Source organism: Schistocerca americana, chromosome 6 (assembly GCF_021461395.2).
Source record: "Schistocerca americana isolate TAMUIC-IGC-003095 chromosome 6, iqSchAmer2.1, whole genome shotgun sequence".
Taxonomy (NCBI): Eukaryota; Metazoa; Arthropoda; class Insecta; order Orthoptera; family Acrididae; genus Schistocerca; species Schistocerca americana.
In genome coordinates, this window is record NC_060124.1 from 361,519,006 (window position 1) to 361,535,483 (window position 16,478).

At 38.6% G+C, this 16,478-nt stretch overlaps 1 protein-coding gene and 1 long non-coding RNA gene across 2 annotated transcripts in view; one reads left to right on the plus strand and one right to left on the minus strand.

Annotated features, from left to right (window-relative positions):
• Positions 1 to 16,478, plus strand: part of LOC124619340 (protein unc-80 homolog) — a 905,779-nt gene that overhangs the window by 852,856 nt on the left and 36,445 nt on the right. Inside the window, exon 61 of the mRNA XM_047145658.1 lies at positions 7,486 to 7,614. Within this exon, the coding sequence (XP_047001614.1) occupies positions 7,486 to 7,614 (129 nt within the window). The remainder of the gene's footprint in view (positions 1 to 7,485; positions 7,615 to 16,478) is intronic.
• The window catches only part of LOC124619341, a 141,348-nt gene that overhangs the window by 70,320 nt on the left and 54,550 nt on the right, over positions 1 to 16,478 (minus strand). The gene's annotated exons all lie outside the window — the stretch shown is intronic.

Below are 16,478 nucleotides of genomic sequence, written 5' to 3' on the forward strand. Positions count from 1 at the left end.
CAGGAAGACCTGCTGATAATTGGTTGGCGGTGCAGGAAGTGATAGTTGAGCCTCAACATAAACAAATGTAACATATTGTGCATAAATAGGCAGAAAATCGCATTATCATTAGATTACTCATTTTCAGAACAATCACTGGAAGCAGTGACATCCATTATATCTAGAAGTAAGTATAAGAAGTGATTTGAAATGGAACGAACCCTTAAAACTAATCACAGTTAAGGCAGTTGTCAGACAGATTTAGTGAAAGAATATTCAAGAAGCTTAGTCCCCTCATAATGGAGGTAGCTTACAAAACCCCATTTTTGATGTATAGTTAAATATTACTATCATTGTGGGATCCACACTAGATAGGATTGATAGAGAAAATATAGAAGATCCAAAGAAGAGCAGTACATTTTGTTACAGGTTCATTTAGTGTCAGTTAGTGCCAATGGGAGATGCTGCAAGGGAGGTGTTCTGCATCACGATGTGGTTTACGATTAAAGTTCTGAAGTGTAGACTTATCAATAACTGTTCTTCCCATGAATTCACAGTCAGAATAGGAAAGTGGGGGAAGTGGTATAGGTACATAAAATACCCTCTGCTGCACACCATGAAGTGGCTTGTAGAGTATGGATGTAGATGCAGGTGACAGTCACACATTATTAGCAAGTGATATAGTGGCTACATACATGTGGCATCAATATCATAACCAAATACTATGTTGGACAAGGTCCTTAATTAACACAAGATTATATGCTACTGGAGTAGTGATTTCTTCATTACATGTCTCTATGGGCTGCTTCATACTCACTGGGCATAACTTTTTGAGCAATGAGATAGTAGGACCCAGATCAGAATGTGTAGAGACTTTCTTCAGTAGGCAGTTCCCAGCCCAATATTATGTAACATACTACTACTGACATTGAAACTTCTCTACTATTACCTTTATAGTAGTCCAATGTGCAGGTCTATACACAGTGGAATCTCTCTGCATAGTCCAGATCATCTTGCTGTATTAGTTAGTTAATAAAAAATGGATTTACAATATCACTTCACAAATTGCAAGTAGTGGTGTTTACTCATAAATGCATGCTGCATCTTGCTCTGATATCAGTAACCTGGACTGCACAATTCATTGAAATAATCAGTAACTTGTGGCTGATGTGGGCAGTGCTTACATTAGACATCTCCTGAGGCTAGAAAAAGTGATAAACTTTCCTGTACATTGGCACATACAGCTACAACAACTGTCATCCTTTACTGATCACTTGTGCAACTTAGTTTGATTACAATGTACAGTGTGATCTTTTATCACAAATGCATCAAGTTAGGACAATAGTACACCTGCTAAACTACAGCAAACAACCTTTAATACACAATAAGGATGGATCCACAATTATCACTTGACAGTTCAAATAAAAGTCGATGCTGAGTTGTAAAAATGTAGACACATGCCATGAGAAGCATGCAGATAGACTACAGCCAGACAGATCCATCAGCATCTGTGTATTGACAGCCCAAATAGTTATCCAAGTGAGATCCAGTAAGCAGCCTGGTCACATATGTGCAGCATAAGTGAGGTAGACACTAGAGCCTAGTATGATATGACACTTGTTCATGCTGGCAATGCAGCCAGTTTTATTCCCTGAATGATGCCAGAGGCCATGCCCACATGATTGCTTATAGTCTCCTCTTGTCAGCTGCAAGTAAAGTCTGTGGAAGTGTATTCCAAAGACAGTCAACCTTACTGTCCGAGGCACAGATATAGTGACCCTCCCCACTTGCTTAACTGGCCCTTCGTATCGAAAGTTTCCCTATTGCTGACAGGATTGTCACACTGACAGAAAGGAGGGGTGCATGAGCAAGCCAGAAATGGATTCAGTGTGTTTCTCGGTGTCAGCTGGTGTCGGTGGTTGTGCTGTGTCCTCCCTTGCAGAGGGGGCATCATCATAACACTGGCAGAGGGGGCATCATCATAACACTGCAGCTGACTAGTGCTGGCATTCCTTTCTCTGGTTCACTGCTGGGAGTCATTGGTGCTGGTGGTGGACAGTGTCCTACTACATGGAGTGCCTGATTTGACATCACTGGACCTACGGTTGTTGGCTTGTCTATCTGGCATCTAAAATTGTACTGAGTGAGCTCCCCAGTATTGGTTGGCTCAAGGTGGAAGCTGCCAGGTGCGGGCACAGCTGCCATACCAAAATGGCGCTATTGTCTTCCACAGTGAAAATTTGTCATCCCTGGGTGGCTTTAATGACACACCTGTAAGTGACCCTGAAACTCTTGCAAAGATGGAGTCCATGCCTCTGTACCCAGAGCCAACAGCTGGGTTGTCACGGACGTTATATAGGCCTCAGGAGTGTCTTGCATCTGTATTCATGCAGCATTTCTGTCATTGTGCACACTTGGATTAGTGGAGTCCTGGAGGAGACTAGGAACTAGCTCTGGACCTATGCTTTGGGGACAGCTGACATTATTTTTCACATCTGTACCTGACATATCGGACTCTGAGTAACTGTCACTGACAATGAGCCACAGCTCTGAAAGGAATGGGCCAATGAAGCCCTTAAGTTCACATTCCTACAAGTGCTGTGCTGTTTGCCAGGCATGAAATTTTTGCAGGAATGCTGACTGGCTTGATGTGCAGAAGTGGGCTGCCCTTTCTATGTCCTGCAAGTTGCCAGGTCAGTAGGTACGCCACTTTGGAAGTACCTTCGTGCTTACCATACCACAGTGGTCAGCATGATGGAAGTTTATGACACACTGACACAGTGTCAGCAGGATGATAACCTGGCAGTTGTCTGTTGTCAGCTTCAGTACTCCCTGTATCACATGGATCTTATTTTTTAGAGAAGTATATTTGAAGTTCTGGAAGGGAGTGGAGTGGGAGGCATTCCAACCAACCATGAACCATGGTGAATATATCTTTTAATTTGCTTTGCAAGAAGGTCCTCCCTCAGCCATGTCCTCTACAGTTACAGCTTGCAGACAGTTTTGTAGGGTGTCATTTGGAAACACTGTGGAGGATCTAACTGGCCCCTTAGGCAGTCTGACACTGAATTGTGGTAATGAGGTGAAATTTTGTGCTGTAGAGAAATTGATGCAATTTCTGAATGCCAAATATGATCACAGAGGCTTCTCTTTTAGTTTGAGAATTTGGGCTGAAGTTAGCATTTTAGACACATATTTGATGGGTTGTTCATGCCTATCAGTACTTTTGTGAGAAAGGATGGCTGTATTTGAGGATCACTATATGACTGTTCTACTGCCACTATCATATATCTCACATGTGGCTTATGAGAATAAGAAAGAGAGATTAGGAAGAATAATGAGGTGAGGTGTGGCAAAGTGTGAGAAGTTTCTGTCAGTGAGTGTTTTGCTACAATAGCCGTTCACCCTATTAGAACACAGTACATTTTTGGTTAAAACTTCTTTTAAGAGCTTTATACAATTTAGAACGCGGAGCGACCACTTGGACACGGAACATTCCACACTCATGCATAATGGTGGTTGTTGAAGCATGTGCAGATTTTCCAGTACAAAAGTATTGATGAGATTACCAACCTCAACTTAGGTGCTTGGTGTATGCCACACCTGTAACATACTAGAAATCACTGAGTCATATATCTATATCCATACTCCACAAACAACTGTAAAATGCATAGCTGAGGTACCACATTTTAATGTTTCTTCATGTTCCATTCATGAATGGACCACAGGAAGAATGACTACTTACAGCCTCTGTGAATGCCTTATCTACATGATCCCTATGAGAAAATACATAGCGGGCTTCATCATATTCCTAAGAGTCCTTATTTCATACTGTTTCTCAAAACTTTTAAGTTGACATGTATCATCAGGTGTGCGCCAATTCAGGTTTTTCAGCAGTTTGATGACACTTTCCACAGTTTGAAACACAGCTGTGATGATTCATGCTGCTCTTCTTGATCAACATTCAATATTTCCTGGTACTTTTATTTGTGGTGCATCCCACACACCTGAGCAATATCCTTGGGGGGGGGGGGGGGGGGGGGGGGGGAGGGCATGAGTGTTTTGTAAGCAATCTCCTTTGTAAGCTGACTGCATTCTTCCATTATCCTACCAATAAAGTCTGCCACCTGTGTTAACTATGACTGGGCTTATGTGAGCATTCTGTTTCATGTCCTCTAAAATTGTTACAGTAGTCAGTTATTCGTATGAATTGACTAATACAGTTTGTGACTCATTGATATTGAAGCCATAGGATAATATGTTAAGATGTTTTGTGAAGAGCACAGTTTTACATTTATAGCAAATTACCTATTTGTGCACCACTTGGACAGGATCTGACTGAATATTTGTGCAATTTTTTTCAGATACTACTTTACTATAGATAACTCCATCATCTAGAAAGGTCCCTTCATTACTACTTATATTCTCTGTCAGGTCGTTAATAACAGCATTTTGTGGCATCATCCACCCAAGAGCCTTAATTGATGGCTATCAAGATGCAACGTGAGAAAAGCATGAGTTGGGTTTCTCATGACTGATGTTTTTAGTATCCATGCTGGTTGGCATGGAGGAGGTCATTCAGCTAGAGATACCTCATTACATTTGAGCTTGGTGCATGTTTTAAAGATTCTACAACAGAGGGATGTCAATGTTAAATGACAGTAGTTTTGTGGCTCAGTTTGTTACCCTTCTTGATGTCAGCCGATTTCAGCACCACTGGCAGTAATATCTACTATATTGCTCACTTTTGCAGTGATGCAAGAATTAAATTGGGGAAATACTCTTGGATCTTGCTTTGTAAAACACCATTCAGAATCAGACATCAGAATTTCTGCTTTTGTTTTCCAACCCTCAATTTCAGTTCCTGTTTTATATGTGAGTGTGTCTGGACATTAACTTTAGTGCCACTGACATCCTTCACATATTACCAGACTATCTTTGGGTTTTTGTGAGAAGATGTTTTACAAGACTCTGCCACAATAATCATTAGAAGCTATATGCATTGTCCTATGCAAATGGATTTCATTCAAATTATTATCTGTCTGTAGCCCTTTGCTTTGAATTACACCTACTCTGCAGCCATCGCCACATCTTTAGAAATGTCTTCACTGAGACTTTATACCATAAAATATCCCTCCCACCACAAACTGTTCTGCTTTGTACATATTTATCAGGTGTTTGGTTCCTCTATATGCTCTTGCCTAGAGCTAAATGTTTCAAGTCTTCCTTTAGATAAGACATTATTAAGTCTTTATCTGCTTTACTGAACATGTAATTGTTTTCTTATTTCAGTCTCCTTTTGTAAATGAGTAATCATTATTGCTGCAACTGTTGCATGATCACAGTTTCTGTGTGGACATCCTCATAGGGGTCTGGTCTGTTTGTTACCATTGGGTCCATTAGATTTCCATCATGAGTGGGTTTCTCTACTATTTCTTCGAAGCAGAAGTAGAAAGCACTTTGGATTGTGCGAGTGCAGGCTTTCTCAGTGAATTTCATATATGAAGTCTTCACGGGTTGTCAGTCGAGTGGCATCATCGTCTTGTAGTAACGTTTCGATGGAATGCGTCTCCATCATCTTCAGGTGAAGTGTCGGGATATCGTCAGTCCAGCAGAGATATAAGCCCGTGACCGACGATATCCTGACACTTCGCCTGAAGATGATGGAGACGCATTCCATTGAAATGTTGCTACGAGACGACGATGTTACCCGGCTGATAACCCGTGAAGATTTCATATACACTTTGCATTGTTTCCCAGGATGTTTTGTACCACTACTTACAAGACTGTAATTATCTCAGTGTATTGTTGGAGAGCAAATATCTTCCATTGATGATAGTATATTTGGAGATGTACTAGGAAGATGAGATTTTTCTCTAAGGTATTCAGTTACACCAGGGATGAGTCTGATGGTCAAAAGAAGAACTGAATTGAAAGTTTATGCTCACCCTAGATGCTGAGAATTGATTTGTCTCAAGTTCCTGAAGTTATTTGCCACTTACAGTGACTCAGATACTTTATTCAAAGTTTTGCTGATCTTGTGAGTATTATGATTCACATACATCGTACTTTCCAAACATGACAATTATGTGAGAAGTTATGAGAGATTAACATGATATGCTAGATCAGAATTCAAACTAAAACGCTTGTCTTTCATGGAGTATGCCAATATGTGTCAATGAAATCATTCTTTTCAAAAGAACTCAGCAGCAGAGAGACCAACCACTGTGAGTGTATGATAATTCAGTATCTGACTGTAGAAACAAGGATGTTATTGTTAACAATAGGGAATAAAGATATTGCTCTAAATGTACATGTGAGTGTTCACATCTGTTACTTAGAGAGAGTATTCAGATGAGACAGTGAGAAGGACAGAACATCATCACATCCATGGATTTCCTCACCAGCCAAGATGCAAGTACTACATTATGGATAAGATACATCTGTGAGAAATTATGAAATTATTGGTGCCAGTGCTATAAACTGAGAAAAGGTTATAAAAGATAGCAGTTATTCTTTTTACTGATACTGTACTTGCCAACCACTACTCAGTAAAGGGAAAGACAAAAAGCAATCAGTAATTAACACCTTTGATATGGATGCAGAATAAGTGAAAAGAAAATAGCAGTGGTTAAAACTAATTTCTTATTTTCTGTTTCACTAATTTTATACAAAAAAAAGACTTGTCATCTGCTGTATCATATTTAGGATATTGTTGCATGAACATCGCTAAAAATGCATATGATGCCTATATATATATATGTGTCTAGAACCTGCAGGTATTTTTTGGATTTTTGTTTCCAGGTTGACAAGTCTGATTACATTGCTGGCTTCCCCAGTTCTGTAGTTCAAATGATTAGCTTTTTGTGCTTGCTGCATAGTTGAATTATATGTCTCAGAGATTTCTCCAAAACTTTTTCATCATTTCTCCACAGCAGTAAAATATGAAGTACATCGAATTTTTTGTGCTATATTAATTTACCTCATCCTCTTATTAATTTTCTTCATCCTCTATTTTGGAAATTGCATTGTGCTATGTATGCAAGCAGTCAGAAATATATTTCTCTTAGCTGTCATTTTCAGTTTGTTCTTATTTTGATTATGTCTTAAAATTTGTTTCAGAATGAAAATCCATTACATTAATACAGCTTTAGCATGGCATCAGAATTTATTGTGCCATGATCTATAATTTATCAATACAGTGGCACAACACAACCTGTAAACTTTTATTAGTAAAAATAGTAAAATGATGTAGATATGTGAAACAATACATGGAAACACTTCTAATAATGACATATGTATTAAACAATTACTTTTTCAGGTGCATGTCAGAATATGATATGTACTTTATGCTGAAAAACCTGCAAAATTAGCTTGTAAAATTTCCTAGCAAAATATTCTCTAACTTACATGATGTATGTGCTTTAAGGAAAAACTTCATCACATACAATGGAAACTTTTCTAAAAGCATTGAAGTCTTCTATATTTTTGATATGGATGTTTCAGAAATATCACAGCTTTCTTCTACTAGTGATGATCACAAAATCTCAAGTCAAAAGTCTGATGATAGCTTGCCTCAACAAAAGGCATCCAAACTTCGGTTTGGGTCAGCTGTAGAATTTAGACATTCTTCAGGTAATTCTTGTCCAGTCGCCCATCATTCCTGTAGCACTTCCCACTATCCAGTTTGTTCCACACATCCTCTGCAACTGGTGTACTTGAGATGTTGCTGAATGCACATTGATCAAAAACATGTTGTTATCTGTATAGTACAGTCACCGTTCTCTCTCTCTCTCTCTCTCTCTCTCTCTCTCTCTCTCTCTCTCTCTCTCTCTCTCTCTCTCCCTCTCCCTCCCTCTCCATATCTCTCTCGCTCGTTCTCTCTCTCTCTCTCTCTCTCTCTCTCTCTCTCTGTGTGTGTGTGTGTGTGTGTGTGTGTGTGTGTGTGTGTGTGTGTGTGTGTCTGTCACCCTCTCTCTCTCTCTGCCCCTATCTTGGACAGATAGAATGGATGAACAGACAGACACACATGCGCGCGCACGCACACACACACACACACACACACACACACACACACACACACACACACACACATTCATGTGCATATGTTCTCTCTCTCTCTCTCTCTCTCTCTCTCTCTCTCTCTCTCTCTCGACTCCTTGAAGGAAGACCACACAAGTACATGAAATGCATCTTATGCACAAATTCAGAAGTCTTACACACTTTACAATGTCATGAAGCTGAGTATGAAGAGATAACAATGTTGGAAGTTCCTGAATGGAGCAATACGTGAAATGAGGGAAAGGCAACCATTCGCCTTCAGCTGGCCAGTGCCTGGAGCATAGATGTACGTAATGGGAAACCATATTCATATTAGCTTTCGAGCTCTTGTGCTCTCATGAGACTCACTGTGGCCACAGGAGTGTACATTTAAGTATCTGTGTGTGAATGTGTGTACTTTTGCTATAAAAAGAGCAAGAGCTTAAAACGTAATGTGAATGCTGTTTCCTGTTAAGTGTCTCTGTGCACCACGCATTGGTCCAGTATAGATAAGTGATTGCCTCCCCTTCATTTTATATTCTGAGCATGAAAAGAGTAACTCTTGTATTTACTGAGACACTTCTCAGTAACTTAATTCTAGAAAATAAATTACTGGCAGTACTTCTCAAGGAGATGGTTCTGGCAAAGGCAATAATTATAAATTATATGTTTCTTGCTTCTTGGTAACCACATAAGCTATGCAGGAGATGTTATGATGATGAACATTATATGAGTGGCATTAGGATATATTCCTTCTTTAAGTTGACAGTAATTTATCCATATCACAAAATACTGAATTAACAAACAAAAACTGAGAAAAGCAACTGTCACTTGCAGCTCTTGGGTGTCCTTGTGACAGAAACTGCAAAAAATATTTTAGAGCGCAGTTACATATTTACAATAGAGATTAAATGATTTACTAAATATCCTCTTTTTTCTTGTGACAACAATCACAAAAATATTTCAAAATGCAGTTAGCAGTTTTGACTAGCCAGTAGTCATCATGAGACTGTAAATGCTGCATATGGTGAAGGTTATCACTGTGTTATCAGCATTAAATATACTTATGTTGACAAGGCAATGGAAACCTTACTTTATCTCTTGCAGGAGGTGCATTGAGGCAGTTTGGTAATGACCACTGACTGACTGAAACTAGTAATTGCATTTTGAAATGTTTTTGTGATTGTTTGCACAAGAAAGTAGAAGAAAGTGTGGTCTTCTTCCATCTGTGGCAATCTGCAACTCTATTGGGAATCTCATAACATTTCTGACTTTTATTTTGCTTAGAGTCAATCATATGTGAAACATTGGAGAGTCCCAAGCTTTTGACATAAACTGTTTGCCTGTCTTTCGTTATAACAGCTTCTTTGGCTATATTGCACTCACAGCTTCTCCTCTCTTAAGTATATCACTTGGTCTACTATATTTCAAGTTTAGTCTTTTTCTTTCAGAAACTCTGTATCTGACCAAAAAAAGATTATGTCCACGCCATTTTTTTCACATCCAGTTTACCTCTGCAATTTCATTAAATCCACTAATACATTTCCATTCTGAGAATACTCTGCTAACGTTGTCCTTTTTATTTTGAGCCTCAAATGATTGAATAACAAGAATTTCATGGGTGTCTTCACAATGAAATTTTTGCTAACATGTTTAATGGTGAAGTCTGATTTACTTCCTCCTCATGCCACCCAGAGCACTGTGCCTTTCTGACTAGGGGCAATCTTTATTAATCAGAGGACTCTGTTTGCATCTTACAGTAATTTATTTAGTTACAAAAATAATAATTAAACTGTAAGTAAAACAAATTAATTCCAGGAAACATCTTATTACTAGGTGGCAGTAGACCAACATACAGTTAAAACATTACAGGTCCACTTACTTTTGTGACTAGTGAGTTTCACTGCACTGTAGAAGAGAGAAGGGCAGTTTGCAGGCATCAGGAATGTACAAGGATTGTCTTGGACATTATTTTCAGCACCAAGTCAAAAGAGGTGACAACAACAGACAAGATTTGACAACTTGAGATGTTACAAATTGCAGAGAAGATATATGACAGTTGGTGATAATCAAACAGGACACATAATGACCACAAAGTTATCAATAAGTTTGAATGGACAGAATCAGAGTGTTTACACATAGACATGGAGAACATACCATTACACCATAACCAGGGAACATAGTGCCTGTTTCACATAGGATGATTTGAATTACTCTGTGCACCAACACTTCAATACCTAGAAGTTGGGACAATACCTAGAAGGTGAGAACTAATTCTGAGGCAAATGATTAAATCAGTTTATGCCACTCTCTCTGCATACTACTCACTCCCTTCTCCCCAACTACTTCTCCATCCTCACCCCTCTCACCCTCATCAGACTTATTTCTGTGTCATTCCCTTTTCCCCTCCCTCTCTCTTCATATATTTACTTTCTCTCTCTCTCTCTCTCTCTCTCTCTCACACACACACACACACACACACACACACACACCTGTCCCACTCCCTCTATACAGCCACTAACCTGTCATTTGTCTTTGTTTATTTTTTCTTCTCTGTTAATATTCTTTCCATTTTTTTGTCTCAGTTCATTTTTGTTCTGTTGCAGACTCACCTCCTTTTATCTTTAACTCAATCTTCCTGTTATTTCTAGCTTTTAAAGCATTTTGATCTTTTATTTCATATTTGATTTTCTTTTCAACCTGATACAAAATACCTACCCTGTTTTTGACAGCTTGAGTGGCATTCCTATAAAAATTTTGCAGTGTCTCACTTCTTCTAAATCATGTAATTCACTTTTAGCAGAGCACAGAACACCATCATGTAGAAGCTTTTGTTCCATCTCTTAATTTACTGCCACACTGTAAGAGAATATTATCTGCAAACTCAAAGCTTTCCCTAATGTATACACTTTTGAAGTAACTTAATTTACAGGGATAAGATTGGGTAAAATTATCCACATCAACTGATGTTTTGACATGCAATCTTCTTATCGTTCTCATGTAACATGGTCTGTTTGTAATCAGCAATTTAAAACCAGTGTTAAACAGTGTTCTGACTGAATTTGTCAAGATTAAACCAGCACATGATCTTATAGATAAGGGTAGAAAGTTTATTTTCATTTCTGCATGGGTTCCTGTTCTCTCCCTAGTGAAAATCAGAGGAGTTGAATAAGTGCTTCTCATTTCTATATTAGCGTTAATTATCAATAAAATTTTGCCAAGAGCTATCTCTGGTTGGCATGTGGAGTGTCCAGTTACCAGATTATCTAGATTCAAGACTGAATACTTCTATCAGCTGCATGGCAAACAGCAGCTTTCATTGTACAGCTGCATAAGTAGGTCTGTACTGTAAGCAGACCTCTGTCTCTGTATAAGTAGATAACTATTTTGTTTGAAAAATACTATTGCCATCAAGTAAATATTAAGCTACCAATAGGAGATACTATTGTGGACTATTCTCTTCTTGTCTGAGCTGTTTACCATACGTATTTCACTTCTGTACAAAGCTAGACTCCATGCAAATGCCTTCAGGAAAGACGTCGTAATACTTACATTAATATTTGCTGTCAACAAATTTCTCATTTTCAGAAATGCTTTTCTTGCTCTTGCCAGTCTACATTCTATGTCCCTTCTGTTTCTGCTATTGTGAGTTATTTTGCAGCCCAAATAGCAAAATTCATCTACTAACTTTAACCCTTTGACTGCTGTTGACGAGTTTACTCGTCATGCTGCGTGCCGCTCCCTGGGTGCTAATGACGAGTATAGTTGTGGCCGCCGGTTTTCCCCTGAGTGCTGTTGGCGAGTTAAGTCGCCCCCGCTTGCCGGCCCCTGAGTGCTGATGACGACTATAGGTGCACCGCTACCTGAGTGCTGATGACGAGATAACTCAGACAGCGGATTTCCCGTCCCATGTCTCAGTAGCCTTTCACAGTTCTGGCCACTAGCTTGTCTGTTGTGAGCCTAGGCTTCGCACTACAGTTCACTGTTCAACGGAATTTACATCAGTGTTCTTCGCATCCTGCATTTTACAAGGAAAATGGCAAGACGTCGTGGTTGCACTGAGGAATAAATCATGGAGATTCTTACGAGGAGCGTCAGTGAGGGTGAACTACTTGATTTTGACTAAAGTTATAGCTCTTCCACAGAGTCCGAAAGCTCTATTCATAAACCGTCCACGTCAGCAGGGGTGTCAAAGCAGTCTCATGTTTCAACAAGAAATATTAGTTGTTCTGAATCTGAAGAATCAGAAAGTGATAGTGAAACGCCTACGAAGAAAGCACGTCTTAGTGATATATTTGACTGGAAAGAAAATGACTTTCAGCCAGTTAATCACGCATTTGATGATACGCTGTCGGGACACGTGTGTCAAATAGGGAAAGAGTCAAGTATTCTGTCAGTTTTCATGTTATTCTTTACACAAGAACTGATGAAATATATAGCTGACGAAACGAATCGGTTTTATTTATTCACACAGGAGAATACTCCCGAATCTGTGCATTCTCGAATCTCAAAGTGGAAAGATATTGAATATGAAGAAATGTATTGTTTCATAGCTGTTTGTCTTCTGATGCCTCGCATGAAAAAACTGAAAATTAGCGAATACTGGACCAGAGATGTTCTTATAAATACGCCAATTTTTAGTGAACTCATGTCAAGAGACTGCTTTTTGTTACTTATGAGAATGTTACATTTCAGTGACAACTCTGCCAATACTGGAGGAGACAGATTATTCAAAATTAGGAACATTGTCAATAAAGTTCATACAGCTTTCCATTGTGCATTTAATCCACATCAGAAACTCTGCAGTGATGAAAGTTTGTTATTATTCAAAGGACGCTTATCTTTCAGACAATTCATTCCATCGAAACGGAGTAGATTCGGTATGAAAACATTTGTGTTATGTGATTATAAGACTGGCTACATCTTGGATTTCATTGTTTATACAGGGGCATCAACAGAAACCGAGTTCCACAATTTGGGGAAAAGTGGTGACATAGTGGCTATACTTATGAAGCCCTATTTAGAACGTGGACATACCCTCTACGTTGATAACTGGTACTCAAGCCCAGACTTGTTTGCCTGGCTTCACAGTCATGGGACGAACGCATGTGGTACTATCCGTAAGAACAGATGCAACATGTCGAAACTTCAGAAGAAACTGGAACGTAGGGATATTCAATTTATGTGTGCTGATACAATGCTTGCTATAAAGTGGTGTGACAAAAGGGAAGTGTGGATGTTGACCACATGTAACACCACAGAAATGGTTGACACAGGAAAGATTAACAGGAATACTGGAGAAAAAATTAAGAAACCACAAAGCATTGTAGATTATAACTTGAATATGGGAGCAGTTGACCATTCTGATATGCTGCTTAGCTCTGTCGGATGTATACGGAAAACAATGAAGTGGTTTAAAAAGTTCTTTTTTCACATTCTAGATCTGTGTGTTTTAAATGCTCATGTCCTACACAGATCACTAACAGATCATAAAATGACGATAGCAGAGTTTCATCTGTCACTGGTAAGGGAACTTACAGAAACGTATGCGTTAGAGCACAGAAAAGCTGGCAGAGGAGGGGCTTCTGATGATAATCCTCTAAGATTTGGGGGAAGGCATCTTCGAGACATTATAACAAGTGAGCAAGCCAAGAAAAGTGCGCTAACGCGTAGATGCATTGTTTGCTCGAAACAAAAAGTGCATCGAGAAAGCAGGTACGAATGTAAAACTTGCGCTGTACCATTGTGTGTCGTACCCTGTTTTGATAAATACCACACAAAACAGAATTACTAATTGCAGCATAGAACAAATACAATAATGCTATTAGAAAAAAACTTCAAAAACTTAAAAAAATATATATAAAAACGGAAAAACAAAATAAAAATGTTTTTAACTTCGGCAGTGCCGGTCCAAAGCCCGGATCAAAAAGAAGGATGTGAAACATATTCACAAAGTGTAAAAGTAACGCCTAAATTTACAGTTCATGACTTTGAATTTTCTCTATAAGTGAATTTAATGTGCTAATAAAAAGACAGAGATTTCACAGCTTTCAAATGTTGGAAAATCTGTTGAATACTTATGTGCAACAATCACAAGTATTGTACAAATTTCGTCAAAGAAACAAAATTACGCATAATCAGGTAATTACAAGGCGCAACAAATATTCGGGCAATTCAGTGATACAAACAGTAGGCCATGTGAAATTTCTTATCACACCAGAATACGAATTTAACGACGTGAAGTAAAATTGTTCTTACCGTTGCTCACAGTAAATTCCGATGTTGTAGTGCGATATGAAAGATGATCTGTATGTCGCTTTCTCCTATAAACGACACAATACTATGTTCTGAACTACAAAAATAACGTACAGTAATCTATAATCTATGGCTCATTTTATTCGTTCTTGAGTTAGTACGGTGAGGAATGCATAGATAAATGCAGACATTATAAATGGGTATCCAAGAAAGAACAATAAACTATTGATGTAAAGCTAACGAATCACGTCGCTTTCGGCATAATCTACAAAAATAGCGCAAGAAAACTACAAGCAAGATATCATTCTTGGTGACGGAAAATAGTTTTACCAGACAGTTTGATTCTATAATAATTCACCTGCAGGGGAACTACTTAGTGAGAGCATTTACGAGTATTCTGTATCAGCAGTGAGAGGACACAATATTTCGCATAGAGTCGCAGTCACTGCAGAAATATTCAGCACAGGGCGGGTGGGGCAGCGAGAGGCGATCCGCCCCAGGCGGCAGCTCGAGGGTCAGCCACATTAGCGCAGGTATATGGATGACACTGCAGGCCGCAGCACCTCAGTGTGCCAAGCGGATCGTGCACCTCCAGCAGTCAAAGGGTTTACTTCTTTAAAAGACATTATTAATTCCATTCAGCTGATCTTCCAACACATTTGCCATCTCTGATAGGATTACAGAATCCTCAGCAAACCTTGAAGTTTATATTTCTTTTTCATAAACTTCAGTTCCCTTTTCAAGTTTCTTCTAGATTTCATTTATTCTTCTTGTTCAGTGAACAGGTTATGTAAAATGGGGAGGGGCTGCAACCCTATCTCAATCCCTTCTGAACCACTGCTTCCCATTCATGTCATAAGTTGTAGGACATGAATGGGAAGCAGAGGTTGAGAATGAAGTGAGATAGGGATGTAGCCCCTCCCATTTTACATAATCTGTGTGGTCTGATTTTTGAACATGTTACAGATAACTTTCCAGTCTGTATTTTATCCTTACTACCTTCAAAATTTGTAAAAGTCTATTCTAGTCAACTTTGTCAAAAGCTTTCTCTAAATCTACAAATGCTAAAAATGTAGATTTGCTTTCCATCAGCCTGTCTTGTAAGATAAGTCAAGTGTCAGTACTGCCTTACAAATTCCTGAATTTCTGTATTATCTGATCTGTCCCAAGGTTGGCTTCTACCACTTTTTCAATTCTTCTTTAAAAAATAGGTGTCATTATTTTGCAACCATGACTTATGAAATTGGTGATTCAGTAAAATTCACACCTGCTATGACAGGCTTCTTTGGAATAGGAATTATTACATTTTTCATGAAGTACGAGGGAATTTTGCATGTCTCGTATATCTTACATACCAATTGGAATAGTTTTGTTATTGCTGGCTCTCCCAAGGATCTTTATAATTCTGATGGCATGTCATGTACTCCAGGGGCCTTATTTCAGCTTTGGTTTTTCAGTGCTCTCTCAAATTCTTCTTGCAGTATCATATCTCTCATCTCCTCTTCATCTACTTTACTTTCTATTCCTCTAATATTGTACTCACAATTGTATCCTTTACATAGCCCCTCTACATATTTCTTCCACCTTTCAGTCCTCCCTTCTTTCCGAAGTTTGGGGTTGTCAACTTAGCTCTTAATATTCATACAGGTGCTTCTCTTTCCTCCAAATGTCTCTTAATTTCCCTATAGGTGGCATCTATCTTTCCTCAAGTCATGCATGCTTCTACAACTTTGCATTTGTCATCTAGCGGTTTATGTTTTCCCATTTTTGACTTTCTGTCAGTCTAATTTTTTGGACAACTGTATACCCTTTGTGTGCTTCATTTGCAGAATTTTTATATTTTCTCTTTTTACCAATTAAATTCAATATCTTGCATGACATCACTGACTTCTACTGAGCCCTTTCTTTTTGCTTCTTTGATCCTCTGCTGCCTCCCTTATTTAATCTCTCAAAGCAATCCATTCTTATTCCATTGTATTTCTTTTCACTGTTTCAGTCAATCATTGATTGATGCTACCTTTGTAACTCTCAAAAATCCTTGCTTCTTTCAGTGTATCCACAATCTGTATCTTTCATTTCCTATAACTTTTCCTATTCACTTTTAATTTGCAGTTTATTGCCAAAAAATTATGGTCAGAGTCCACATCTGCTCCTGGAAAAGTTTTGCTGTTTAAAATCTGTCTTCTACCATTACATAATCAATC